This window comes from Lagenorhynchus albirostris, chromosome 6 (genome assembly GCF_949774975.1).
Source record: "Lagenorhynchus albirostris chromosome 6, mLagAlb1.1, whole genome shotgun sequence".
Classification (NCBI taxonomy): Eukaryota; Metazoa; Chordata; class Mammalia; order Artiodactyla; family Delphinidae; genus Lagenorhynchus; species Lagenorhynchus albirostris.
The window spans coordinates 55,024,985-55,048,611 of NC_083100.1; the positions used below are offsets into that span (position 1 = coordinate 55,024,985).

Genomic DNA, 23,627 nt, shown 5'->3' on the forward strand with positions numbered 1-23,627 from the left:
CCATTGAAGGCCTGAATAGAACAAAAGGTGGAGGAAGAAGGAATTCACCCTTTTTCCCCTGCCTAACTGCTTGAGCTGGGACACCTCATCTCATCTTCTCCTGCCCTCGGACTGAGATGTACATCATTTGCTCCTGTTGCTCGCAGGCCTTCAAACTCAGACTGAATTACGCTACTGGCTTTCCTGGATTTCCATCTTGCAGGCAGCAGGTCATGGGACTTCTCATCCTCCATAATCATGTGAGCCAGTTCCTCCTAATAAACCTATCTCTGTCTCTATCTCTATCTCTGTCTCTATCTCTCTTTTCTCTCTCTGTATATAATCCTATTGGTTCTGTGTCCTCTGGAGAACCCTGAGTAACACAGCACCTCAGGTTTTGGATTTGGTATAGACTATGACCAATTCTGATAATGAAATTTCTATAAAGGTAAACATCTCTGTGGAAGTTTTCATCTTTTTGGAATGGGAATAACCCATCTTCTGTTTGATCCTGTGGACTCCTATTTCCTAAAAGAATACTATGCCAATTTTAATTAATTTTGAAGTGAATGTTTCATTTTGAAAATTGGATCAGCGTATCTGATGATGTTTACTGGCCACATTAATGGAAGTCTGTTTCAGGAGATGGAATGATTATGAGACAGGCTTAGGCAACAGAATTTCTTTGGCTTCAAGAGGTTGGTATCGAGTTCTGGGATGTATGGGTAGGATGGAACCAGGAGCAGATCAGAGGTCGTTCTTGGCAGGTGACTTTGGAGGAGTTAGGTGTCTGCTCTGGATCTCAATTTACACATATGTGAAATGAAAGTGGAGTATTAGATTATCTCTAAGGTTTCATCCAGTACTAAAATTTAATAGGTCTTCTTTGGAATAACAAAAGTTACCTTGCAAGTAACCCAGTGCTTTGCATGTTGCTCAATAATGGCAGTGATGAAGTAATGAATACTTGGATCATTATTCTTGAAAACTAGTTATTCTTGAAAACTACAAATAGGAGGGCCCCTTTATCTTCTCCGATGAGAGGCTACTTGGTCAATATTTACAACTTGGTGGAAAGGGGGAAGTGTAGATAGGGAGGGAGTCTGCAGAGTTTCTTACTTGAGCTGACTATCTTCACAATATTGTATCTTTTCAGGGTGAGTGCCATAGAGGGTTTTGTTGACTGCAAATGTAGTTGTAGGGTGTATTATAGACAGATTGGTGGAATTAGCAGGGAGCAGAAGAGGGCAGAATTACACAGAAAATTCTCTGGAGTTATATAGCATCCATTATTTCCTAAGGGGACTCCTTCAAGGTTCCATTTTGGGCCAATTATTTTCCATTTGCCCCTGAAGATCTTACACAAATCCCTTGTCCTATTCTACTCTCTGCCCAGGAGGGATGACATATGGATTCCATCAACAAGCTCCTGACCTCTAGCTTCTAGCTAGGTCTGGTCAGGATATGAGGGAGGGAGAAAAATGAAATCAAGGTATTTATTCCTGATATCCCACCCTTTGAGGTCAGCTTGAGCTGTCCATGTCCTTTGACATGTTGTTACTGCTTCTCTGAAGGCAATAGTCACTCACAAGTCTCTCTTCTTCTGGGTCCTGGTAACTGTTCCCTTCCTGCTCTCATCAGGTCTAGGGGTGGTGATTTCTCTGCTGCTGTGAGTCCCAAGTTCCTTCACTATCCCTGTGGTTTACCTGTGTAATTAGTTCCTTTTTAAATTAACCCTCTTAGAATTACTTTGAGTGTGCTCTGTTTCCTGCTGGAACCATGACTAATAGCTATACCATTCTACAAATGGAGAATGGAAATGAAATGGCAGCTGGTGCCAGATCGCCACACATCTTATCATGCAGCCCTCCATCACAGCCCTCTGGAGCATCTTAATTGTGCCCTCTGTCACCTTTTCATTTTCTTCCTCAACAGTTGGCTTCTTCAGTGGCCTCATGGACCAAGCAGGGAATAAGGCTATAGCCAATTCAAAACCAAGCCGCAAATGCTCAATTCCTTCTCCTACCCTTCCCAGTATTCTACTCCAGCTCTTCTTGGCACTGTAGACTATGAGATTCTCAATCAAAGGCAGAGATTTTGTCTTGGTCTTCTTTTTGTTCCTAGAGCCTGGAACATAATACATGTGAAACATCTGCTTATGTAATGAATACATGGAAGATGGAATTAAGGAAATGTCTATTTATTAAGCCCTGTTTCCAGGCAGCCCAGGGGTGCTCTGCTTCTCTCCCTTCCTTGCTCATTGCTTTTCTTGCCTCCTTGCACAGCAGTGCTGCTCTGTTCTGACCAGTCATGTGCTTTTGTAAATGGCTTTTGTTTTTTTTTCTATAACAGCTTTAATGAGATATAATTCACATGCCATACAATTCACCCATTTAATATGTACAATTCAGTGTTTTTAGTATATTCACAGAATTGTGCAACCATCACCACATTCAATTTTAGAACATTTAATTACCCCCCCCAGGCCTTATACCCATTAGTGGTTACCCCTCCCCCACCAAACTTTCGTACATCTCCTCTTGCCCTCATCTTCTGGCAACCACTAATCTATGGATTTGCCTATGCTGGACATTTCATATAAATGAAATTGTACAGTATGTGGTCCTTTGTGAGTGGCTTCTTTCACTTTGCACACTGATTTCAAGCTTCATTCAAGTTGTAGCATGTATTAGTACTTCATTCATTTTTGTTACATCTAAATTTATTCTACTATATGGATACACCACATTTTATTTATCCATTCATCAACTGGTGGGCAGTAGAATTGTTTCCTCTGAATTCTGGTAGGTGTTTGACAACTAGCAATCTGGGAAAAAAAGTCCTTCTTCATAGCATTTGTTGATTTCCTTGGTGTAAATACCCCCATCATGACTGATTGCAAGCTACATGATGTCACTGAACATGGAGTTGGAAAGAGATGCTAAAACAGGCTCTTGTGAGCCCCTATAAGCCAGCTCCAGCATACCGCTCTGACCATCTTTACTGATGGGTCACCCAAGTTACCAGAGATGTGGCCACACACTATTACTTTAGGATAATAATAATGATAATAAAAGTAATACAACAGGGAACATTTATTGAGCACTTTATGTGTACCAGGCACTGTGCTAAGCTGTTTTTTCTCATTTAATTCTTGATCACAACTCATCTCCTTAGCAGCCTGCAGCTCCAAACTACCAATATTCTGTGCTTGGTTCAATGTCTCCTAGCTGGTCCCCTTACTGTTTCTTAAGTACTCCAAACACATTACATCTCGCAACTTCAGCACATTTCCTCTGTTACACTCTTTTCCACAGATATTAACATAGCTCATTCCCTCATTTCTACCAGATCTCCGCTCAGGTATTCCCTCCTCAGAAAGGCCTTTCTACCACCTCATCACTTTATTTAATACTTTGCCAAGTTTTGTTTTTCTTCATAGCACTTATCACTGGCATTCTCTTATTCTGTATACAGTTGACCCTTGAACAAAGTAGGAGTTAGGGGTGCCGACCCCTGCAAAGTTGAAAATCCGCCTATAACTTATAGTTGGCTCTCTGTATCAGTGGTTCTGCATTCATGGATTCAACCAACCCCGGATCATGTAGTACTGTAGTATTTGCTGCTGAAAAATATCCATGTATTAGGGGACCTGCAGTTCAAACCCCTGTTGTTCAAGGGTCAGCTGTATTTACTTTATTTGTTTACTGGCTGTCTCCCCACCACACCGTAAGCTCCGTGAAGGCAGAATCTTTTGTTCACAGTTGCATTGCCAGTGCCAAGACCATGCCCTTAATCACACTACTAAGCTGGGAAATTTGGAATTTTCAAACAAGTGCCTCTCTTCTCCCTCTCTGCTCCTCCTGCTGCTGTCAAAGGAATGTTTAGAGAACATTATGCCCCAGTCCCTGCATCTCTGTTACTGGTCCGAATCCCAGTAGAGCTAGGGCTCAACTGACACAGGTGGGAGACAATCCAGTGATGTGGCCGAGCGTGCACCTCACTCTGGGGCCAGTCTCAGTGGACCCACATCCCAGCTCCGGCAGCAGCTCACTGTGTGCGCTGGGTAGGTTACTCAGAGTTTCCTATCTTTAAAACAGGATAATAAGAGTCCCTACCCTAAATCTGTTGTGAGGATTAAATTAACATGTTAATTTAAAGTGATCAACACATAGCAAGTGTTCAATACACCTTGGTGAGGACATCGTCTGGAGTAAGCTTTACTTACTGCATAAGTCACCTGTGTGTCCTGCCACATGGAAGCCCCATAAAACTCACTACCTGCCTCCTCTGCAGCTTTTCTATTACCCTCGTCACTGGCATTCTTTTTTTTTTTTTGTAAATGCAGTTTATTTATTTAAATTAATCAATTATTGTTTATTTTTGGCTGCACTGGGTCTTTGTTGCCGTGCGTGGGCTTTCTCTAGTTGCGGTGAGCGGGGGCTACTCTTCGTTGCGGTATGCGGGCTTCTCATTGTGGTGTCTTTTGTTGCGGAGCACGGGCTCTAGGCACGCGGGCTTCAGTAGTTGTGGCACACAGGCTCAGTAGTTGTGGCTCACGGGCTCTAGAGTGCAGCCTCAGTAGTTGTGGCGCATGGACTTAGTTGCTCTGCGGCATGTGGGATCTTCCCCAACCGAACCTGTGTCCCCTTCCTTGGCGGGTGGATTCTTAACCACTGCACCACCAGGGAAGTCCCGTCACTGGCGTTCTGTAAGAGCACTTCTAGATTGTCCTGCTGTCCCAGGGAACTGGATGGTTCTCCATCTGCTTTTGTTTCTCACAAAAGAGGAGACCCTTGGGCTTCAAGAAAGTGTGATCAGCCTGCTTCTCTTTCCTGGCAAATCACCTAAGCTTAGCCACTAAGTTGGAAAAGGCCTAAGGGAAACCTGGTTATTCTTAGCCTAACTAGCTGAGACTTGCCAGATCTGGAGCATCCCTAGGGCTTGGGAAAGAAAAGCTCCCACAGAGGAGAGTCTTTACCCACAGCCCTAAGATATTGAAAGTAAAGGAAGCCAGACTGAGTGAAGAAAGAAAGAGATGGCAAGTCATTCATGAAAAGAAGAGTAACCACCCCGTATGCAGGACTGGCTTGGAAGGAAGCCCTGAGGCCCTCAAGTCCACTTTACTATGTGCTCCTGCTAGGCAGGGTCCCTAATCCAAGGACCTGTGTTTTACACCCTCCTTCCATGTACCACCCTCCCGTCCCCAACTCCAGGACCATGAATTTGGTTCAAGTCATGAATTGCTCAGATGGGGAACTTCATTTAGTAATTTTCATAAATCTAGTTCTGTTACTATTTACTGAACGCCCACAAGGAGCTGGGCAGTATTAGTAGGCAGTCCCAGGAATCCTAGGAGCCAAGAATCCACAGTCACATCCCAGAAAAATAATACCCGTCTCTCAGCATCATTATTTCCTCCGAGTCAGCTTCTGGGTCTGATCCATGCACAACACAAACACTTCCTAGTACCTGGGCTCCCGCGGGGCCTCTGTGAAACGCTGGAGGATTAAGGGGCGGGGAATAGGGAGGGCTGGGGAGGTAAGGAAGGAAGGAGGGGGAAGCAGTAAAGTGCGTCTCCCCCTCTAATCGTGTTCCGATCAGGAGTCGGCCGTGTTCCCAGGCGCCGATTCCGGCCGGCAGTCCAGAGACTCTTCCAGGAACCGCCTGGCATCCTGGCCGCGGACTTCGGCTGGTCTGGCGCTCGCGTCTCCCTCCTCCCACCTCTCTCCTCCTCTCTCCGGGATCCGTGCCTCACTCAGGGGCGTGTCCTGCCCTACCTCCCTTTCACAGTGGTCCACTCATCCTGTTACAGCGACAGCGGTAGCGGCGGCGGCGGCAGCCAGAGCAAGAGCAGCGGTAGCTCGGGGTTTTCAGAACGAGCGGCAGCAGCTCTGTGGGGGCACCTGTGCGGTGCAGAAGTAGAAGGACCGGGGGTGGGGTTCGTGCCAGCCGCTGAGCCCGAACGGAGGGGCGCTTCCCAGCCCCTTAGGATTCCACTGCTCCGCAGAATCTTGGCCCGGAGCTGGGAATACCGGTGGGGTGTCATGTGCAGGGCCGGCTAGACGGCTGGGGCAGGGAAACATTTGGTCCAAGTGTAGAGAGGCAGAGAAAGCTGTGTCTGGGACCATGACAGCCTCCCGCCTGGACTTTGGGGAGGTGGAAACTTTCCTGGACAGGCACCCAGAGTTGTTTGAAGATTACTTGATGCGGAAGGGAAAGCAGGAGATGGTGGAGAAGTGGCTGCAGAGACACAGTCAAAGTCAGGGGGCTTTAGTGGCTGGCACAAGCGGCGTGGCTCACGGCGGTGGCAGAGGTAGTAGCAGCAGCGTTGGTGATGGCACCGGACCAAATGTCTCTGCTAGCAGCCAGCACACTCCGGGTGGTGGGGACTCAGGGGGGGTTCCCCTGAATCCCAGCTGGGCCAGTGGCAGCCGCAGCGATGGGAGCCTGCAGCGGAGAGCTTCTCAGAAAGAGCTAAGGAAGAGTTTTGCCCGCTCCAAGGCCATCCACGTGAATAGGACCTACGATGAACAAGTGACCTCCCGGGCCCAGGAGCCCCTGAGCAGTGTGCGGCGGAGGGCACTTCTCCGGAAGGCCAGCTCCCTGCCCCCTACCACTGCTCACATTCTCAGTGCACTGCTGGAATCGCGGGTGAATGTGCCTCAGTACCCCCCTACCGCCATGGACTACAAGTGCCACCTCAAAAAGCATAATGAGCGTCAGTTCTTCCTGGAACTGGTCAAGGATATATCCAATGACCTTGACCTTACCAGTCTGAGCTACAAGATCCTCATCTTTGTCTGTCTCATGGTGGACGCTGACCGCTGCTCTCTCTTCCTGGTGGAAGGGGCAGCTGCTGGCAAGAAGAGCTTGGTCTCCAAATTCTTTGACGTGCATGCAGGAACCCCACTGCTGCCCTGCAGCTGCACAGAAAACTCAAATGAGGTGCAGGTCCCCTGGGGCAAAGGCATCATTGGCTATGTCGGGGAGCATGGAGAGACGGTCAACATTCCTGATGCCTACCAGGTAGGACTTTGCATTGTCCCCTTCCAGAGCCCCATTGGTCTGGGAACCAAACCTTCTGTTACCCTTTGGCATCCAGGAACACATTAATGTAGACTCTTTACAATATGAATTTTGCTATTTAAATTCCTTCTGAGTTTAGACTAGTTAGAATGTTACTATACTATCTTTGATCTAATGGTCTTTTCCTAACACACAGTGGCTTGTGGAATATTCATATATCACAGGGGCTACGTTTTGTACCCAATAATACCTCGTGTTTCTCTGTCAAGATACCTTGTCTTTAAGAATATCACAGAATGGTTTTAGAATGCATTTGTTAGGTGCTAGAAAAAGATGTCCACTCCAGAATTCCAGTGTTAGTCTGAAGAAAATGGGCATGTTGGTGTCTCTGATGTCATTTTGGGACCGTAATGCATTTCATTCTCATTCAAGATTGGGGAGAGATCATGAGTTCCAAGGTAAGGAAGACGAGGAAAAGAGGAGGAAAGTCAGGGGAAGAATGGGCCTCTGACCCATTTATGCCTTTTTAGCATCTATTTTAACTGTTTCTGTTGTTGAGCTGAGAGAGGCTGGACAAATTGAGGGGTTATTTAGGCTTGAATCCAGCATTATCTGCAGTCATCTTTTGACAGGACTGAGCAAGTAGGTTTTTAGTTTGTGAAACAAACAAAAAATGGATAATTTTCTAGCAATTCCAAAGGCAATGAGCAGGGTGAACATGCTAGTTTCAGGGGGAAAAGGAAACCCAACATGCTGTTGTCTGCCTTTAATTTTCACAGTGATTTGAACTTGCTATTAGATCCCGAATCTGAAAGCCAGTCTGTTCTAATTTCTTCAGTATCTATTCACTGAGCATAATGAAACTGGATGCCACTTTCTATGGGACTTCTTTCGTGTTCATAATAGTGGAAAGTTCTTATCCTTGGTCATGCAAGTTTTGTAGTCATTTGATGAGCTCTTCTTCCAGTTGTCTAATAAAGCTGCATGTTTCTCTAGAGTTTGTTGCTGTTGCTCAGAATAGCAAAAGTGGTGGGAAGGACACTAAAGGTAAAATTTTCTCTATTTCATCTGAAAGTTGGCAGTATTATGTAGAAAATTGACGAGCTTGTACTGAAACCAAGTTCCATGTTTTTGTGAGATGTCTATCAATATAACGCTTTAATATTAAGGAATGCCTATCAAAATACCATTTTATTTACTTTTTTATTTATTAGATGCATTATTCACTATATCCTTCCTAAAGACTTTGATGGGTTTAGGACAAGCAAGCAGTGAGTGATCTTTAATAAGTGTCTATTTCTGTATAACCCTAGAAAGCCATGGGAAGAAATAAAAGCATTTAATAATTGATATGTTGAAGATTCTTTAAAAAGTTGAGCAATCACAAATTCTTCTCTTTCTCATTATTTCCACATCCTTATTGTGTACTTGGGCTAAAAAAAATCCCTTCCTAGTAGAATGGCTTGTTATAGCCCAGAATTGCACTCTTTTCTCTTTATTGCCCTTACTTTTCTTATTCTTCCCCAACTGATTTTCTCCATTTCTATAGCTTTTGTTTCTTATTCCCCTCTGTCAGCTCCTAACTTTTATTTAATACTGTTCATATACTGTCTTTTCTTCAAGAGCATAATTCTCAGCTTCCTCAGCAGTTAACTTGTCTTCCTGCTTCCTAGAATTGCGGCTAGAGGTGTTACCACAGGCATAGAAAATCAGGTTTTCAGCTGCTGATGTTTCTTCAGGGCCCTACTCTACTCTGAAGACAGAAGGTAAAGGAAAGTTGCCTTTTAATATTTGGGAGCTGACTTTGGGAATGGAGAGTTCTTCTTTTATCCCCCCAGGGTAGTAATGATGGCTGTAAAGACTAGGTTGTTGGGAGGACTGGCAAAAGGCAGGGAGGGGAAGTGTGTTATAGAGTTGAAGATCTTGGTTCAGTCTTTGTCTTCATTTTGATCTGCTTAGAAAGTTTCTCTTTCCTGTCTCCATTATCTTCTACCATATATGTCTGTATTTTTAACCTGGTGTGTTTTTCTTCATTTTTACTTCACTACTTTTCTTCAATAAAATTACTTTTTTTTCTTTATTATGGTACACCAGTCACCATTACTGTGACCCTGGGAAAATTTCTTGATCTCTGAGTCTCAATTTACTCATATGCAAAATTGGAATAATAACACCTCTGTGGTCAAGATTATTGTTTTGAAAATAAAATGAGATATATTGCATTAAAGCCCCCAAAACAGTACCTGGCACACTTTAATTATTCAAGAAATGGTAACAGTTTATGATGACCATGGTGATATCTAGTTTGCTAGTATTCTTTTTCTTTCTCTTTGTCTAATTTTCCATTTTTTTCTCCTTATCTGGGGCTGAGATATGAACTCAGCACATCCTGACCAGCCTTATCTTTCCCTAAGCAATACTCCACCCTTAAGTTAAATATTTTAGAACCAACTTTACATTCAAGGAATATAGAAATAGCTACTCTTCCACCTTCTGCTTAAGATTCCTCTAAATGTGATTGATAATACTTGACCATATACTATCCTATCAAAAGTTCTATATTTTGTTCCTTTTAGAACTCATGCAATATAAAACTTTTTATAGAGTTGTATTAATGTTGCATCCTTCCCAAGTTCTAGTGTTTTCCCTTCTCCTCTCCATTTCCTGCTGTTATAGATTTCTCTTAATGAAAATTGATGGCCTTCCAAATGCATGTTCTTTTATCACAATATTGTTGTAATTCTGAGAGTATACATAAACATCTTGAAGTTTCCATGTAAAAATGTAACCATCCTCCCTGATTCTTTATTAACTACTATATTTTTAAGGTGTTTCTTGCTCAGGATCAACTAGTGTGCTTTTTTTTCTTCAGGAGATGAACTTTGAAGAACTTATCACATGGAGTTTAAAAATTTAATTATTTGATAAATAAGATTGATGATCCTCTTAGAGGTTCAGAATATGGGTGAGAGAAAGGCATTGAAAACACTTACAAAATTATAATAAACATGGCATCCCGAAGTCAAGAGTAGACTAATGAACTACTAAAGTCGAATAAAAGTTTTGACAGCAAAAAAACCTTCACAGTTTATTTCATTATTTTTCATCACTTTCCTCAATTAGTTCTAAAAATCAGACTTGAAATTAGGAGACAAATAAAGAATTGCAAGTGAAAAAAAATTTATTCTACGTATCCAGTATCATAGTGACTGCAATCTACCTTTTTTCCCTGTTATAAGTTATTAAACAACCCACTTTAATATAGTAATGAAAAAATAGCCCTCAAGAGGTTGAAAATAAGAGCACTCAAGTAACAGGTGTTCTCTTTGAGGTTATTCTAAGCATTCAGAATACAGAACTTTAAACATTAATAAAATGTGTGAGATGATATTTTTGTTAGTGTTGATAATGATGATGCAGGTGTTTGATGGGCTTTTGGTTTGAAAAGCAGCCAGGATGTTTTGTTAGGTGAGCTGAGAGGAGGAAAGGGGATGACGCAGAAGGGTTATGTAGGTGTGCCAGGCTTTCAGAAAGCCTGATCTATTTGCACAACAGATTCATTTATTCATCATTTCCAACAAACATACACTATACATTGAGTGCCCATTATACCTAAGCCCCGGGTAGGGGCCCTATGGGTGTACAAAACTAAGAGGACATGCTTCTTGCCTTCTAGGTACTTCCAAGTTCTTCCAAGTACAAGGTTTTGTACTGTTCACAAACAACTAATGTCAAGCTGTACTATTGATAAATTGATAAATAAATGACACAAACTAAGTGGCATTAGTCACAGAGGAAAGTGGAGTCACATTGTGACTTGGATCATTATAGAAGACTTCATGGAGGAGGTGTCAGTCAAGCTGGGAAGAGAGTTAGGTTTCACTGTTGGAGATAGCTGTGGAGTAGGGGAAGGCATCCAGGTACAGCAAAATGGCTTTAGCAGAAACACAATAATGAGCAACCCAAAATATGTATAGGGGATAGTGAGTGGTTTAATTTGGCCAAAGTATTGCATATGCTATAGAATGGGTATGCAAAAATAGGATGGGGGCAAAAGAAGAAAGAACCTTGAGTACCTGACTAAAGAATTCGAGCTTCACTAACAGTAAGCCACAGGGAGCCCTTGAGAACCTTTTAGCATGGTCAGAGTGGGGTTTTGGGTAACCTGGTGGCAGTGGCTAAATGGATTGAACAAGGGGAGACTCAAAGCTGTGAAAATAATTAGGACTCTATTATGATGGACTGGTGGAGCCAGATGAACTACTGAACTAAAGCACGAACAGTAGGAATAGATAGCAGAGGACAGATGGGGTTGTCCTGCAGGTGTGAATTTGGGCAAGGAGGGAGGGAAGTCAGTGATGACTCAGAGATTCTACACCTGAGAAATATGGAGAAGGGTAAAGACATCGTTAAAAATAGTTCTTCCTATTTTGGATGAGTAGAGATTCTAAGTAGAGCCAGCTACATAATTTGTGGAGCTCAGTGAAAAATGATTAAGCAGGAGCCTGGCTGGAGGTGGAGAAGTCAATTTTCCCTTCCCAAGGTTCTGCTCCTCCAACCCACAGCAGATGTGTGACCCCCAAGTGATTTTAACCTCCATGCTGAGAAATTCTCAGTACCTGGATTGGGTGTGAGTGAGAGGCCCTTGCTGAGTTGCCTGCTGAATGTGCCATAGTGCTGCGAGCTCTGGGTGGGGATGACCACAGCCTTGCTCCTCTTCATGACGGCATGGGGCATGCGCCTGACCCTCCCCCCACTCCCACCCAGGCCCCAGCCAGGAGCAGAGGGCAATGGCAGATCAGTTGGGCCTCACTCTCAACAGTTTTGACCTGCTTGTGGCTCCTGGTCTTAGGAAAGGGCTGACAAGGGGGTAGGCTGGGTGGGGCCCAGGGTACCAGGGAGCAGGAATCCATGGCCAAGAACCAGTCCTGGGCAGGCAGTGGGAGGGGAGACTGAGTGTGAGCCAAGGCTCCAAGCTCTGGACTCATACACTATTGTTCTGTTGGACTTCATTTACAAAGCACAAGTTCAAAGATAAAATTATTGAGAATTTCACACAGCACAGCATTAAACCTCAAGCAGGGAGCGCCTGTGCGACTGCCCTGGTCACATGCCCAAGAAGCCGGCCCTGATTCTGAGTCATAGTGAGTCTTAGGTGGAAAAGTTCAATTTTATTCCAGCGTAGTATCTACTGCTTTCGCATGGCCTCAGCTCCATTCTAATTAAATTCCGTGCCATTTTCAATGGCTGGATAGTGCTTTTCTATTTCTGTGTTTTTCATCCTTTCTGCCAGGACTCCTCTTTCTCCATCTTTGTTCATTCAGATCTTGCTCTGCCTTCTCATGATATAAGAAAGGAGAGCTGATTGCTTCTCTTTGAAGAGAAGAGATGAAAAACCAAACAAAAAATTATACTGGGAGTTATATTTAAGAATGCATTGCACTGGGACTTCCCTGGTGGTGCAGTGGTTAAGAATCCACCTGCCAATGCAGGGGACATGGGTTTGATCCCTGGTCCGGGAGGATCCCACATGCCACAGAGCAACAAGACCCGTGAGCCACAACTGCTGGGCATGTGCTCTGGAGGCCGTGAGCCACAACTACTGAGCTCATGTGCCTGGAGCCCGTGCCCACACACTGCAACGAAGACCCAATGCAGCCAAAATAAATAAATTTATATATAAAATAGAATGCATTGTACTATACTGCTATTATATATAAAATATTAATGTAATGATATTTAATAACTTATTTTCACTGAACTTCATTTTTAATTTTATTTTAGAATGATTTCCATTGAAATAAATATATTTAAAAGTGTTTGGTCTCAGAAGGGATTAATTTCATGTATGTAGAAGATTCAGTGGTGAATATGCTTATTCCCTGATAAGCCAGCGATGACCGACATGGGTCTATAGTCCTGTGATTGAATTGCTGAGATTTGCTTAAAAGGTAGATGTTGCTTCCACTCCAACACTAGAATTACAAAGGAGTTTCATGAAATCTCATTTCAACTTTGCACATAGTGTTTTAAAAATTCCCTCAAGCCCACAACCATGTTCACTAGTCCAGAACCTGAATCGATTTTGTGTTTGAAGCAGGAAACATTTGCTGTTTCAGCCCCTCTTCCTGACAGACACATGATCATAAGAAACACAGTGACAAATTGCATTTGCTGCTTTCAACATGAGGATAGATTATAGAAAAGTACAGTTCCTACAGAATCATGGGGAGGTAATTTAAGGTTAACTCAATTTTTTCCCAGCCCATAATCTAAATGTTTACTAATCTGACCAATTTATTTTGGTTCCTGAGGTTTGGGTCACCCATTTATTTACAAGGCAGGCTTAATTTGGAAGTTAGTGTTTCATGTTTCGTATAGTGTTGAAGAGTCATATGAAGCTTTCCTCTGAAATAGTTTTGAGTTGTTTTATGGAAAGTCAACAAGATCCTTGAGGTCCACTACTTGCTACTTTAGTCACTTATTTTAAGGGTAGTTTGCATTTAACCACATTGTTTTGGAAAGTGGAATTTGAATCACAGAAACAGTTTAGTCATAAAAGAGTGGGTTGGATTTCTAATATTTTAGGAGAAACTTGGGTTTCCGATCATTCACAGGCATTCAGGCTAAATTTATTTGTTTATTTATTTTTAGGATTAAAATAGTAAAGATGTTTTCCTGGCATAAAAAATGTGTATTTTCTATAATTCCAAGAGTTTCTTATTAATTGGTTGTTTCAGCGGCTGAACAGTGGTTTCACATATTAATGATAAATTCTGTTTTCTTTCCTAAAACATAGCTTTAGGCTGTTGCAAATTTAGTTCAAAAGATCTTTTTCACCTGAGTGAAAAAAATGAGGAACCTTTGAGATACCTCTTTAGGGTATCAAGTTTTAAAAAATGTAAACATGATAGAAGGGAAATGGAAGCTCCACTGTTGATTAACAATAACTCTATTTATGGAGCACTAACTACGAGCCTGGAATTAGCTCTTCAGCAAGCATTGCCTCTTTTAATCCTCTCAACAGTCCCCATAGGTAGCTTATTCCCACCCCCATTTTACAGAAGGAGAAACTAAGGCTTGGGAGGTTAAGTAATTTGCTCAAAGTCACTCAGCTGGTAAGTGAGGGAGCTGGGATTCAAGCTGAGGTCTTCGGATTGCAGAACCTTCATGCCCGGCCACTCTTGTTGTGACCTCTGCTGACCATTAACTATTGGGTGTACAAATCCTCTCATCCCTTAAAGCCCATCTTCATGAAACTCTTGGTGATCCTCGCCACATCCCACGTAAACTGGATATAATCTCTCCCTCTTTTGAACTTCTGTAATGCTTTAAATATACTCCTTTCTATTTTCTTAATATTATAAGTATTTGGGTATATAAATGACTACTTGACTATAAACTCAAGGTCATGACTTCTCATTTTTCACTGCACCATAGGGCTTAATGCAAGGTTTTCTATTCAATTGAGTAAAATTACCACTGATACCTCCTTATGTGGTCAGTTCAACCACCTCTAAGCAGAAATTTCAGCCTATTCAGCCAATATAGCTAATATTATTCAGCTAATATAGACAGTTAAACCAGGAAATTCATTTCATGAACACATCTTTTAATTATTTGGACGTTATTTTATAAATTTTTAAAAATAGAACTTAGAAAGCCCGGATAACTGGTGAATTATCTGAACTGCTTTTCTGCATTAATTGATCTTTCTTTTAAAAATTTATTGATTTTATTTATTTATTTTTGGCTGCGTTGGGTCTTTGTTGCTGCACGCTGGCTTTCTCTTGTTGTGGTGAGCGGGGACTACTCTTTGTTGCGGTGCGCAGGCTTCTCATTGCGGTGGCTTCTCTTGTTGCGGAGCACGGGCTCTAGACGCGCAGGCTTCAGTAGTTGTAGCGCACGGGCTTAGTTGCTCCACGGCATGTGGGATCTTCCCGGACCAGGGCTCAAACCCGCGTACCCTGCATTGGCAGGTGGATTCTCAACCACTGTGCCACCAGGGAAGCCCTGCATTAATTGATCTTTATGTTAATTGCTGGACCCTCATCTCCTCATCCCTTCCATTGTTTTCCTGTTTGTTTTTTTCTTTTACTCCATTTCATGTGGAGACCATATTATAGAGAAAGTAGGCTGTTGCTGACCAAATGGTAACTAGCAACAGCCCACTGCCAGCTTCTTCTAGGCAAAAGTATTGGATGAAGCATGACTGTTCCAGCTAACTGAAATTTCTAGTTTTCTCATGACTACTTCATTCATACAGTATAACTTACTGAAGGTAAAACCCCTTCCAGCATTAGGCCTTGAAGATGTTAGGATTTTTTCTTTGAAAATATTTTCAGATATGGGAGATTATATTGACCAACCGTATACTTATTTATAATGGGCTTATGAAGTCCTATTATTATATTGACCAACCTTTCAGGAACATTGAATTTTCAGGTTTATTGATTACATATCTTATGTTTCATATACGCCCAAAAAGTCTCATAAAAATTTTAACTTCTGAGATGGTTGCCTTTACATCCTACTCTTTCCAAGATGTAATTATTAGATATGCATTGAGCATGTCCAAGTGAGAGCATCTCTATCCTTTCTGATCCGTATAGTAATCAAATTTGGCTGTTGGCTACACCTCCTCCTCAGCCCACCTCCCAGAAGAAATAATAAGGTATTTAAGGGTAAACAGTGTAGCTAGTCTTGCTATGTAGAAATTAACTGCCACTCTTAGATCTGAAGAGGAGAGTGCAACTACCAGAGCCTCTCTCTCAGAGGTTCTGAGAGAGAGTTACAGCAGTGGGAGAGCCAGAGCTGTGGCCCTGGGAGAGAGGAACTCAGACACTGGCAAACCATGACCTGGACGAGAGAGAGCCGGGGAAACATTACCCTCCTCACACCCTCTATCTCCTGCCAGCACCACTCATTGGTTGAACCCAGCCTTGCTTGAGGCCAAGAGGGCAAAGGGAGCCCTGGTGCAGTAGGTCATAGGAGTCAGCCTTCTGGCACAGAACAGGGCAGTGAAAGGTGGCAAGTGCATCTGGAGAGACAAATGGGGACTATCCAGAGTCACCAGGGATATTAGTTTACTCACCAGGGATGTAAGTATAGGAAGCCCAAGTCAGGTAGTAATATCCTTCACTGAACACTAAATTTCATCAGTCTATAGAGCATTGTGATTGAAATCTATCGAAAACAAGTTCAGAAATGCTGTAGTGGTATTTGACTGTCTTATTCTCTCCAAATAGTTTTGTTTATTCCTGGCATCCTATTGCTCAGAAGAAACCCTATAGGAGGGCCAAAGACACCTACAGGGAAGAAATGACATTGGTCTAGTTTATGGAACCTCTTCCCTGCAATGCCTGATTAAGCCCATTTGTTTGAGAATTAAAATCTTAGATCACTAATCACTTTGTTAAACTGTAAAGGACATCAGAGTGTAAGAGAACATGTTCTAGACTTGGAAACAGGAATCTTGGACTCTATTCTCAATTCTGCCTTAGTTTTTTCAGCTATAACATAAGGATATGTTCAGACACATCTAGCCCATATGATATTTTGTAAGGATCTAATCATTTGATTCTAATGAGATAATTGGAAAGCATATTTAAAAGGGTAAAGTAAGAAATGTAAGACTGCTCTCTCATTTCGTCCCAGCTTACCTGTCCCCCTCCCCGTGTCCTCAGGTCCATTCTCTACGTCTGCATCTTTATTCCTGTCCTGCCCCTAGGTTTATCAGAACCTTTTTTTTTTTTTTTAGATTCCATTTATATGTGTTAGCATACGGTATTTGTTTTTCTCTTTCCGACTTACTTCATTCTGTATGACAGACTCTATGTCCATCTACCTCACTACAAATAACTCAATTTCATTTCTTTTTATGGCTGAGTAATATTCCATTGTACATATGTGCCACATCTTCTTTATCCATTCATCTGTCAATGGACACTTAGGTTGCTTCCATGTCCTGGCTACTATAATAGTGCTGCAGTGAACACTGTGATACATGACTCTTTTTGAATTATGCTTTTCTCAGGGTATATGCCCAGTAGTGGGATTGCTGGGTCATATCATAGTTCTATTTTTAGAACTAATACTCTTCTCCAAAGTGGCTGTATCAATTTACATTCCCACCAACAGTGCAAGAGGGCTCCTTTTCTCCACACCCTATCGAGCATTTATATTTTGTAGATTTTTTGATGATGGCCATTCAGACTGCTGTGAGGTGATACCTCATTGTAGTTTAGATTTGAATTTCTCTAATGATTAGGGATGTTGAGCACCCTTTCATGTGTTTGTGTGCAATCTGTATATCATCTTTGGAGAAATGTCTGCTTAGGTCTTTGGCCCATTTTTAGATTGGGTTGTTTGTTTTTTTTTTGATCTTGAGCTGCATGAGCTGCTTGTAAATTTTGGAGATTAATCCTTTGTCAGTTGCTTCATTTGCAAATATTTTCTCCCATTCTGAGGGTTGTCTTTTCGTCTTGTTTATGGTTTCCTTTGCTGTGCAAAAGCTTTTAAGTTTCATTAGGTCCCATTTGTTTATTTTTGTTTTTATTTCCATTTCTCTAGAAGGTGGGTCAAAAAGGATGTTGCTGTGATCTAAGTCATCGAGTGTTCTGCCTGTGTTTTCCTCTAAGAGCTTTATAGTGTCTGACCTTACATTTAGGTCTTTAATCCATTTTTAGTTTATTCTTGTATATGATGTTAGGGAGTATTCTAATTTCATTCTTTTACATGTAGCTCTCCAGTTTTCTCAGCACCACTTATTGAAGAGGCTGTCTTTTCTCCATTGTATATTCTTGTCTCCTTTATCAAAGATAAGGTGACCATACGTGCCTGGGTTTATCTCTGGGCTTTCTTTCCTGTTGCATTGATCTATATTTCTGTTTTTGTGCCAGTACCATACTGTCTTGATTACTGTAGCTTTGTAGTATAGTCGGAAGTCAGGGAGCCTGATCGCTCCAGCTCCATGTTTCTTTCTCAAGATTGCTTTGGCTTTTCGGGGTCTTTTTTGTTTCCATACAAATTGAGAAATTTTTTGTTCTACTTCTGTGAAAAATGCCATTGGTAGTTTGATAGGTATTGCATTGAATCTGTAGATTGCTTTGGGTATTAGAGTCATTTTCACAATGTTGATTTTTCCAATCCAAGAATATGGTATATCTCTCCATCTGTTTGGATCATCTTTAATTTCTTTCATTAGTGTCTTATAGTTTTCTGCATACAGGTCTTTTGTCTCCTTAGGTAGGTTTATTCCTAGGTATTTTATTTTTTTTGTTGCAGTGGTAAATGGGAGTGTTTCCTTAATTTCTCTTTCAGATTTTTCATAATTAGTGTATAGGAATGCAAGAGATTTCTGTGCATTAATTTTATATCCTTCTACTTTGCCAAATTCATTGATTAGCTCTAGTAGTTTTCTGGTAGCATCTTTAGGATTCTCTATGTATAGTATCATGTCATCTGCAAACAATGACAGTTTTATTACTTCTTTTTTTTCAATTTGGATTCCTTTTATTTCTTTTTCTTCTCTGGTTGCTGTAGCTAAAACTTCCAAAACTATGTTGAATAATAGCAGTGAGAGTGGGCAACCATGTCTTGTTCCTGGTCTTAGAGGAAATGGTTTCAGTTTTTGACCATTGAGAACCATGTTGGCTGTGGGTTTGTCATATAGGGCCTTTATTGTGTTGAGGTAGGTTCCCTCTATGCCTACACTCTGGAGAGTTTTTATCATAAATAGGTGTTGAATTTTGTCAAAAGATTTTTCTGCATCTGCTGAGATGATCTTATGGTTTTTCTCCTTCAGTTTGTTAATATGGTGTATCCCATTGATTGATTTGCATATATTGAAGAATCCTTGCATTCCTGGGAAAAGCCCCACTTGATCATGGTGTATGATCTTTTAATGTGTTGGATTTTGTTTGCTAGCATTTTGTTGAGGATTTTTGCATCTATGTTCCTCAGTGATATTGGCCTGTAGTTTTCTTTTTTTGTGACATCTTTGTCTGGTTTTGGTGTCAGAGTGATGGTGGTCTCGTGGAATGAGTTTGGCAGTGTTCCTCCCTCTGCTATATTTTGGAAGAGTTTGAGAAGGATAGGTGTTAGCTCTTCTCTAAATGGAAACAACCAAGTTTATTCTTTAGAGATTGCCTCAAAATAATCAGGATCAAGCATTCATGTATGTATCAATAGGAATATAACAATATTAATTGATCCTTGTAGCAACCTTGCGAGGTTGTATAATTTAATGCAGAATTATATGGAAATAATTTAATGGAAAATGATATGAAAGATATGAAAATATAAAATGAAATAGATGTGCTTTCTCTCTAGCAAGTGAAGCCAAAATTTACTTCCAAGTCACCTCCTCTCTTTACTCATGGCTGTTGATATGAGCTTCCTCCTTGGTTGCTACCTGTGCACCTACCACAGTATCTGGCATATAGGGCATATAGTAGGTTCTTTTTAAATTATATTTGAATGAAGAGAAGAGCCCTTATTACAGCCTTTATTTCATCTCAAGAGTAACATACACTGATGGGACCATTATGTCAGTTTGAGTGTCTCAACAGTGGCACTATTGACATTTTAGACTGGATAATTCTTCGTTGGGGGAAAGGGGGGCTGATCTGTGCATAGAAGGATGTTTAACAGCATCCTTGGCCTCTACTCACTAGATGCCTGCCAGTCCTGACAATTAATAATGTCTCCAGACACTGTCAGTTGTCCTCTGTGGGCAGTTCCTCCCCTTTTTAGAAACTGCTGATGTAGAACAATTTGGCAATAATCATGTACTGCCTTAGGAATATTTACAACTTTTGATGTAGCAATTCCAGATCGCCCTAAGGAAATTTTTATGGGTATGTGCAAAGATTTGTCTATATGAATACTCACCACAGTCTTATTTATAATAGTGTAAACATATCAACCCAAACATCCAACTAGAGGGCTGGATAAATAGACTATGATACATATAAAATGGACTGTTTAATCAGAGGAAATTGCTCACAAACTATTAGGTGAGCAAAGCATATTTAGAAAACAATAGCACCCCAGTTTTCTTAACAGTAACAACAAAAGTATGAGATAAGGGGTTGAGTTTACAATCAGACAGACTGGATTCAATTCCGAGTTCTACCACCTAAAAGTTATATCATATTTCACTTCTCCAGTTGTTAGTTTCTGCAATCCTAAAGTGGGAATATTGATTCCTATCTTAAAAGGTTGTTCTCAGAGTTAAATAAAATTATATATGAAAAGTTTAACATTCTGTTTGTTACCTTTTGAAGACTCAGTGAAAAGTAATTGCAATAGCGCCTGCGGAAAGGCTGTAAGGTGATAAGCCAAAACATTAATAGAGGTGATCTCAGAGTGGTGGGCTTACTTTTCTCTTCTCTTTTGTGTTTTCTATTTATTTTTCTGAAATTTCCACATATGTATTAATTAATAGAGTAACTGTAGTTGCTTTAATAGATACACCTCCTAAGCTCGGTGGCGCACAGTGGTAACACAACAGAAGCTTATTTCTCACTCTTCCTAAGCTCAGCAAAGTCTTCCTGATTGATGGGTAGCTCTCCTCCAAGAAGGGATTCTTTCCTTCCTAGGTCTTCACTCCTTCAAGATGGGGTTTCCAAGGTTGCCCTCAGCATCAACATCTTTTCAGCAGATGAGGGGAGAAAGAAATGGACAAATGAAGCAGGAGGACTTTGTGGGTCAGGTCTGGAAATGGCACATATCATTTTCTGCTCCCATTTCATTGATTTTCTAGACTGTAGAACTCAGGCAGGTAGCCATACCTAACTGCAGGAAGGCTGGAAAATGTGTAGCCTTGTCCCAAAGTGGCTCCCAGCCTCAGATCCCATCTAACTAATTCATGCAGCTCAAAGTGCAGGACCTTCAAGTGGGGAGCCGTCTCCTCTAGTGGATCCTCCTGGTTTTCACAGGCTGGGATTCATGTACATGATTAATTGCCTACAACAAGATTTGAGAGGGAAAATCAGCTGGGCTTTGGAAAAGGGGGAGAAGATTCTTGCTGTTTTATTTGACGTTGTTGAGAATGGATTCAAGAATAGGACTCTGCAGGCAGGAAGTTTGCTAAGGAGGTTGTTGCTTCTAAGCTCGAAGGTCTGAGGGTTAAAAGGTCAAGGAGTGGGGCCAAACCTACCTACGTAATTTGTGGGACCCAGAGAAAAATCAAAATTGGGGTCTTGGCAGAGATCAGGGAAGTCAGTCTCCCCAGGCCAGCCACCAGATTGCAGTCTCTGTGCCAGAACATGCTCTCTGTCCCTGGATCATGGTTGGGTGAGAGGCCACGGCAGAGTTGCTTACTGAGCGTACCGAGATGCTATCAGCCTGGTGGGGACAGCCAGCACGTTGTTTCACCCTGAGACATTTCAGGGCTCTTGACCTTCCCAGTATCCATGCCCGTGACCTCACTGGGAATGGAGAGCAACATCAGAATGTGGGCACCCGCCCCCATCACATCACCCGTCAACCAGACCCTGTTGCAGCCCTGGATAGAGGAAGTAGAGGTCATGGGGCTGGGGCAGGGAGTGGGAGGCTGAGAAACCATCAGGTAGCTGGATGGTGTGTGAGCCCCTGGAGCATGTTCCATCTGACTTAACCTACAAAACAAATTCAACTTAAACTTCAAGTGGCGGGACAGGAAGGGGGGCTTCTCAACATGGGGCACTGTGACTACACTGGATGCTCATCCATAAAGCCATTTTGGGGTGGCACCTATACTTTGACTTTAAGAATAAACAATGAGGATGGCAAACTCCCCATGAAAGTTTTTTTCCCACCTACTTCTGTAGCACTTTGCCCATATGACGCTTGCTATTTATTCAATTTTTGGTAATTTCAATTTTGGCTCACCTGTCTTTCTCTCCATTAAGCTGTGAGCTCCTTGAGGGCAGATGCTATGACTTTCTTAGCTTTGTAGCACCCTGTGTGTGGCCCAATGCCTAGCTCGTAGTAGTTGGGTACTCAACAGATACTTGTTGCGTAAATAAATGAGAAAAAGGAATGTAATTGAGAATTTGGTCACAAGGGCAAGTGGCCTAGGTACTAGTACCAGGTTACAGGTCAGATTAAGACCAGGGGTTTAGCTAATAATGCTGAACTAGGCTACTTATAGGCCAAGGGTCCTTTCGTTGTCCTAAGCAGAGGGAAGGGTTGGGTTCCCAGGTCAAGTGTCAGGTACAGGGCTCTAGTGGTCCAGGCTCTGAAAGTTAGAGAGATGAAGGCACAAGGAACCAAGCATTTCATCTATTATCAGTAAAAAAGAGGAATTAGCAGAGTTGGGAGGATAAGTGAAAGAGAAAAAGGATACCAACTATGACAGCAGTCCCAGGGCTTCGAGAAAATAGTGATTATGTAGTTAATAATGGCAGTGTTGGAACAAAGAGGATATTGTCTACTTTTCATATGTTTATTTAAATGGCAATAGTGATGTCTTTTAGGCAAGGCAGGTGATTCGCTAGGGAGAGTATAAAAGGTCAGACTGGGAGCTCTCTGATTTCTGGAGTGGTAATTTAAACCAAATTCATGCATGTAGAGAGCCCAGCACCAAGCCTTTGATGAAAGCAATGCACTACCACTACCACCATTTCCATTTCTCCCCCAAGAACCAGAAGTATTAATATTTATGTTTCTCTAGTCTGTACTTGTTTCCAGGAAGCATCCTCCAAGATTGTCAGATTCTTTTTTGGACTCTAGATATTTTAATTTGCATTATCTATCATTACCTTAGAAAAGATTCAGTCCTTTGAGAAGTATGTAATTCTTCAAAAGTCATCTGTGACCAATTGTGTTAAACTGTTAAATGACATTCCCACAGACAGTTATCACAATTGTTACCACTTCAAAGTTCAATGGAATGATACTGTCAACAAGTGCATTTACCTAACGTAGTTCAGAATCTTCTGAACCACTGGCTTGCCCCAACCTCTTTCCTTTTCCTCTGTCTTCCTCTTTTTTCCTTTCCTCTTTCATTTCTTTGTCTTATGCTTTCCATTTCCTCTTTTCTGACATTCCGCACCTGTCTTCCTTTTTTGTAACTGCTTCCCTTTGTGCCTCCCAAATTTCCCTCTCTTTTTCCCCTCCCTATCCTATTCTCCCCCAGCCATCCTTCGAATTGGCTATCTCTCTTTTTCCTTATTCTTTCTTCTCTTTTCCATGTCTTCTTCTTGCCTTCTATGATATTACTGACTTGAACATAAAGCAGATATAACATGAAAATAAGTTTTAGTTATAATTTCCAAATCAAAGTTTAAAATCTCGTAGACCTACCTCAGAAAACAATTGAGTTTCTTTTTTACGTCCATGTGGCCCGTGATTAGTATCTCTCTTTTAAATTTTAAAATTGGGTACATGGAATATTTGCCTTTCTTTTAAAACACACAAATTTTAATTACATTTCAAACTGTTAACCCATGTGGCCCATGGTTGTAATTTAGTTCCTGTAGGTGAATGCCTTGCAGTGTGAAAAAAACCTTGCCCCTGAAGTATTGTACATTCTAAGTAGAACAAGTGACAGGGAAATTGGTATTTAAACACTTGGTATACAATATCCAGGCTTTTATTAAAGTGAGAACAATGATAAATATTATTTCTTT

At 41.6% G+C, this 23,627-nt stretch overlaps 1 protein-coding gene across 1 annotated transcript in view; it reads left to right on the forward strand.

Moving 5' to 3' along the window:
* Nucleotides 1-6,108: 6,108 nt before the first annotated feature.
* The window catches only part of PDE11A (phosphodiesterase 11A), a 415,084-nt gene continuing 397,565 nt past the window's right edge, over nt 6,109-23,627 (forward strand). The window contains exon 1 of the mRNA XM_060152569.1: nt 6,109-7,008. Within this exon, the coding sequence (XP_060008552.1) occupies nt 6,109-7,008 (900 nt within the window). The remainder of the gene's footprint in view (nt 7,009-23,627) is intronic.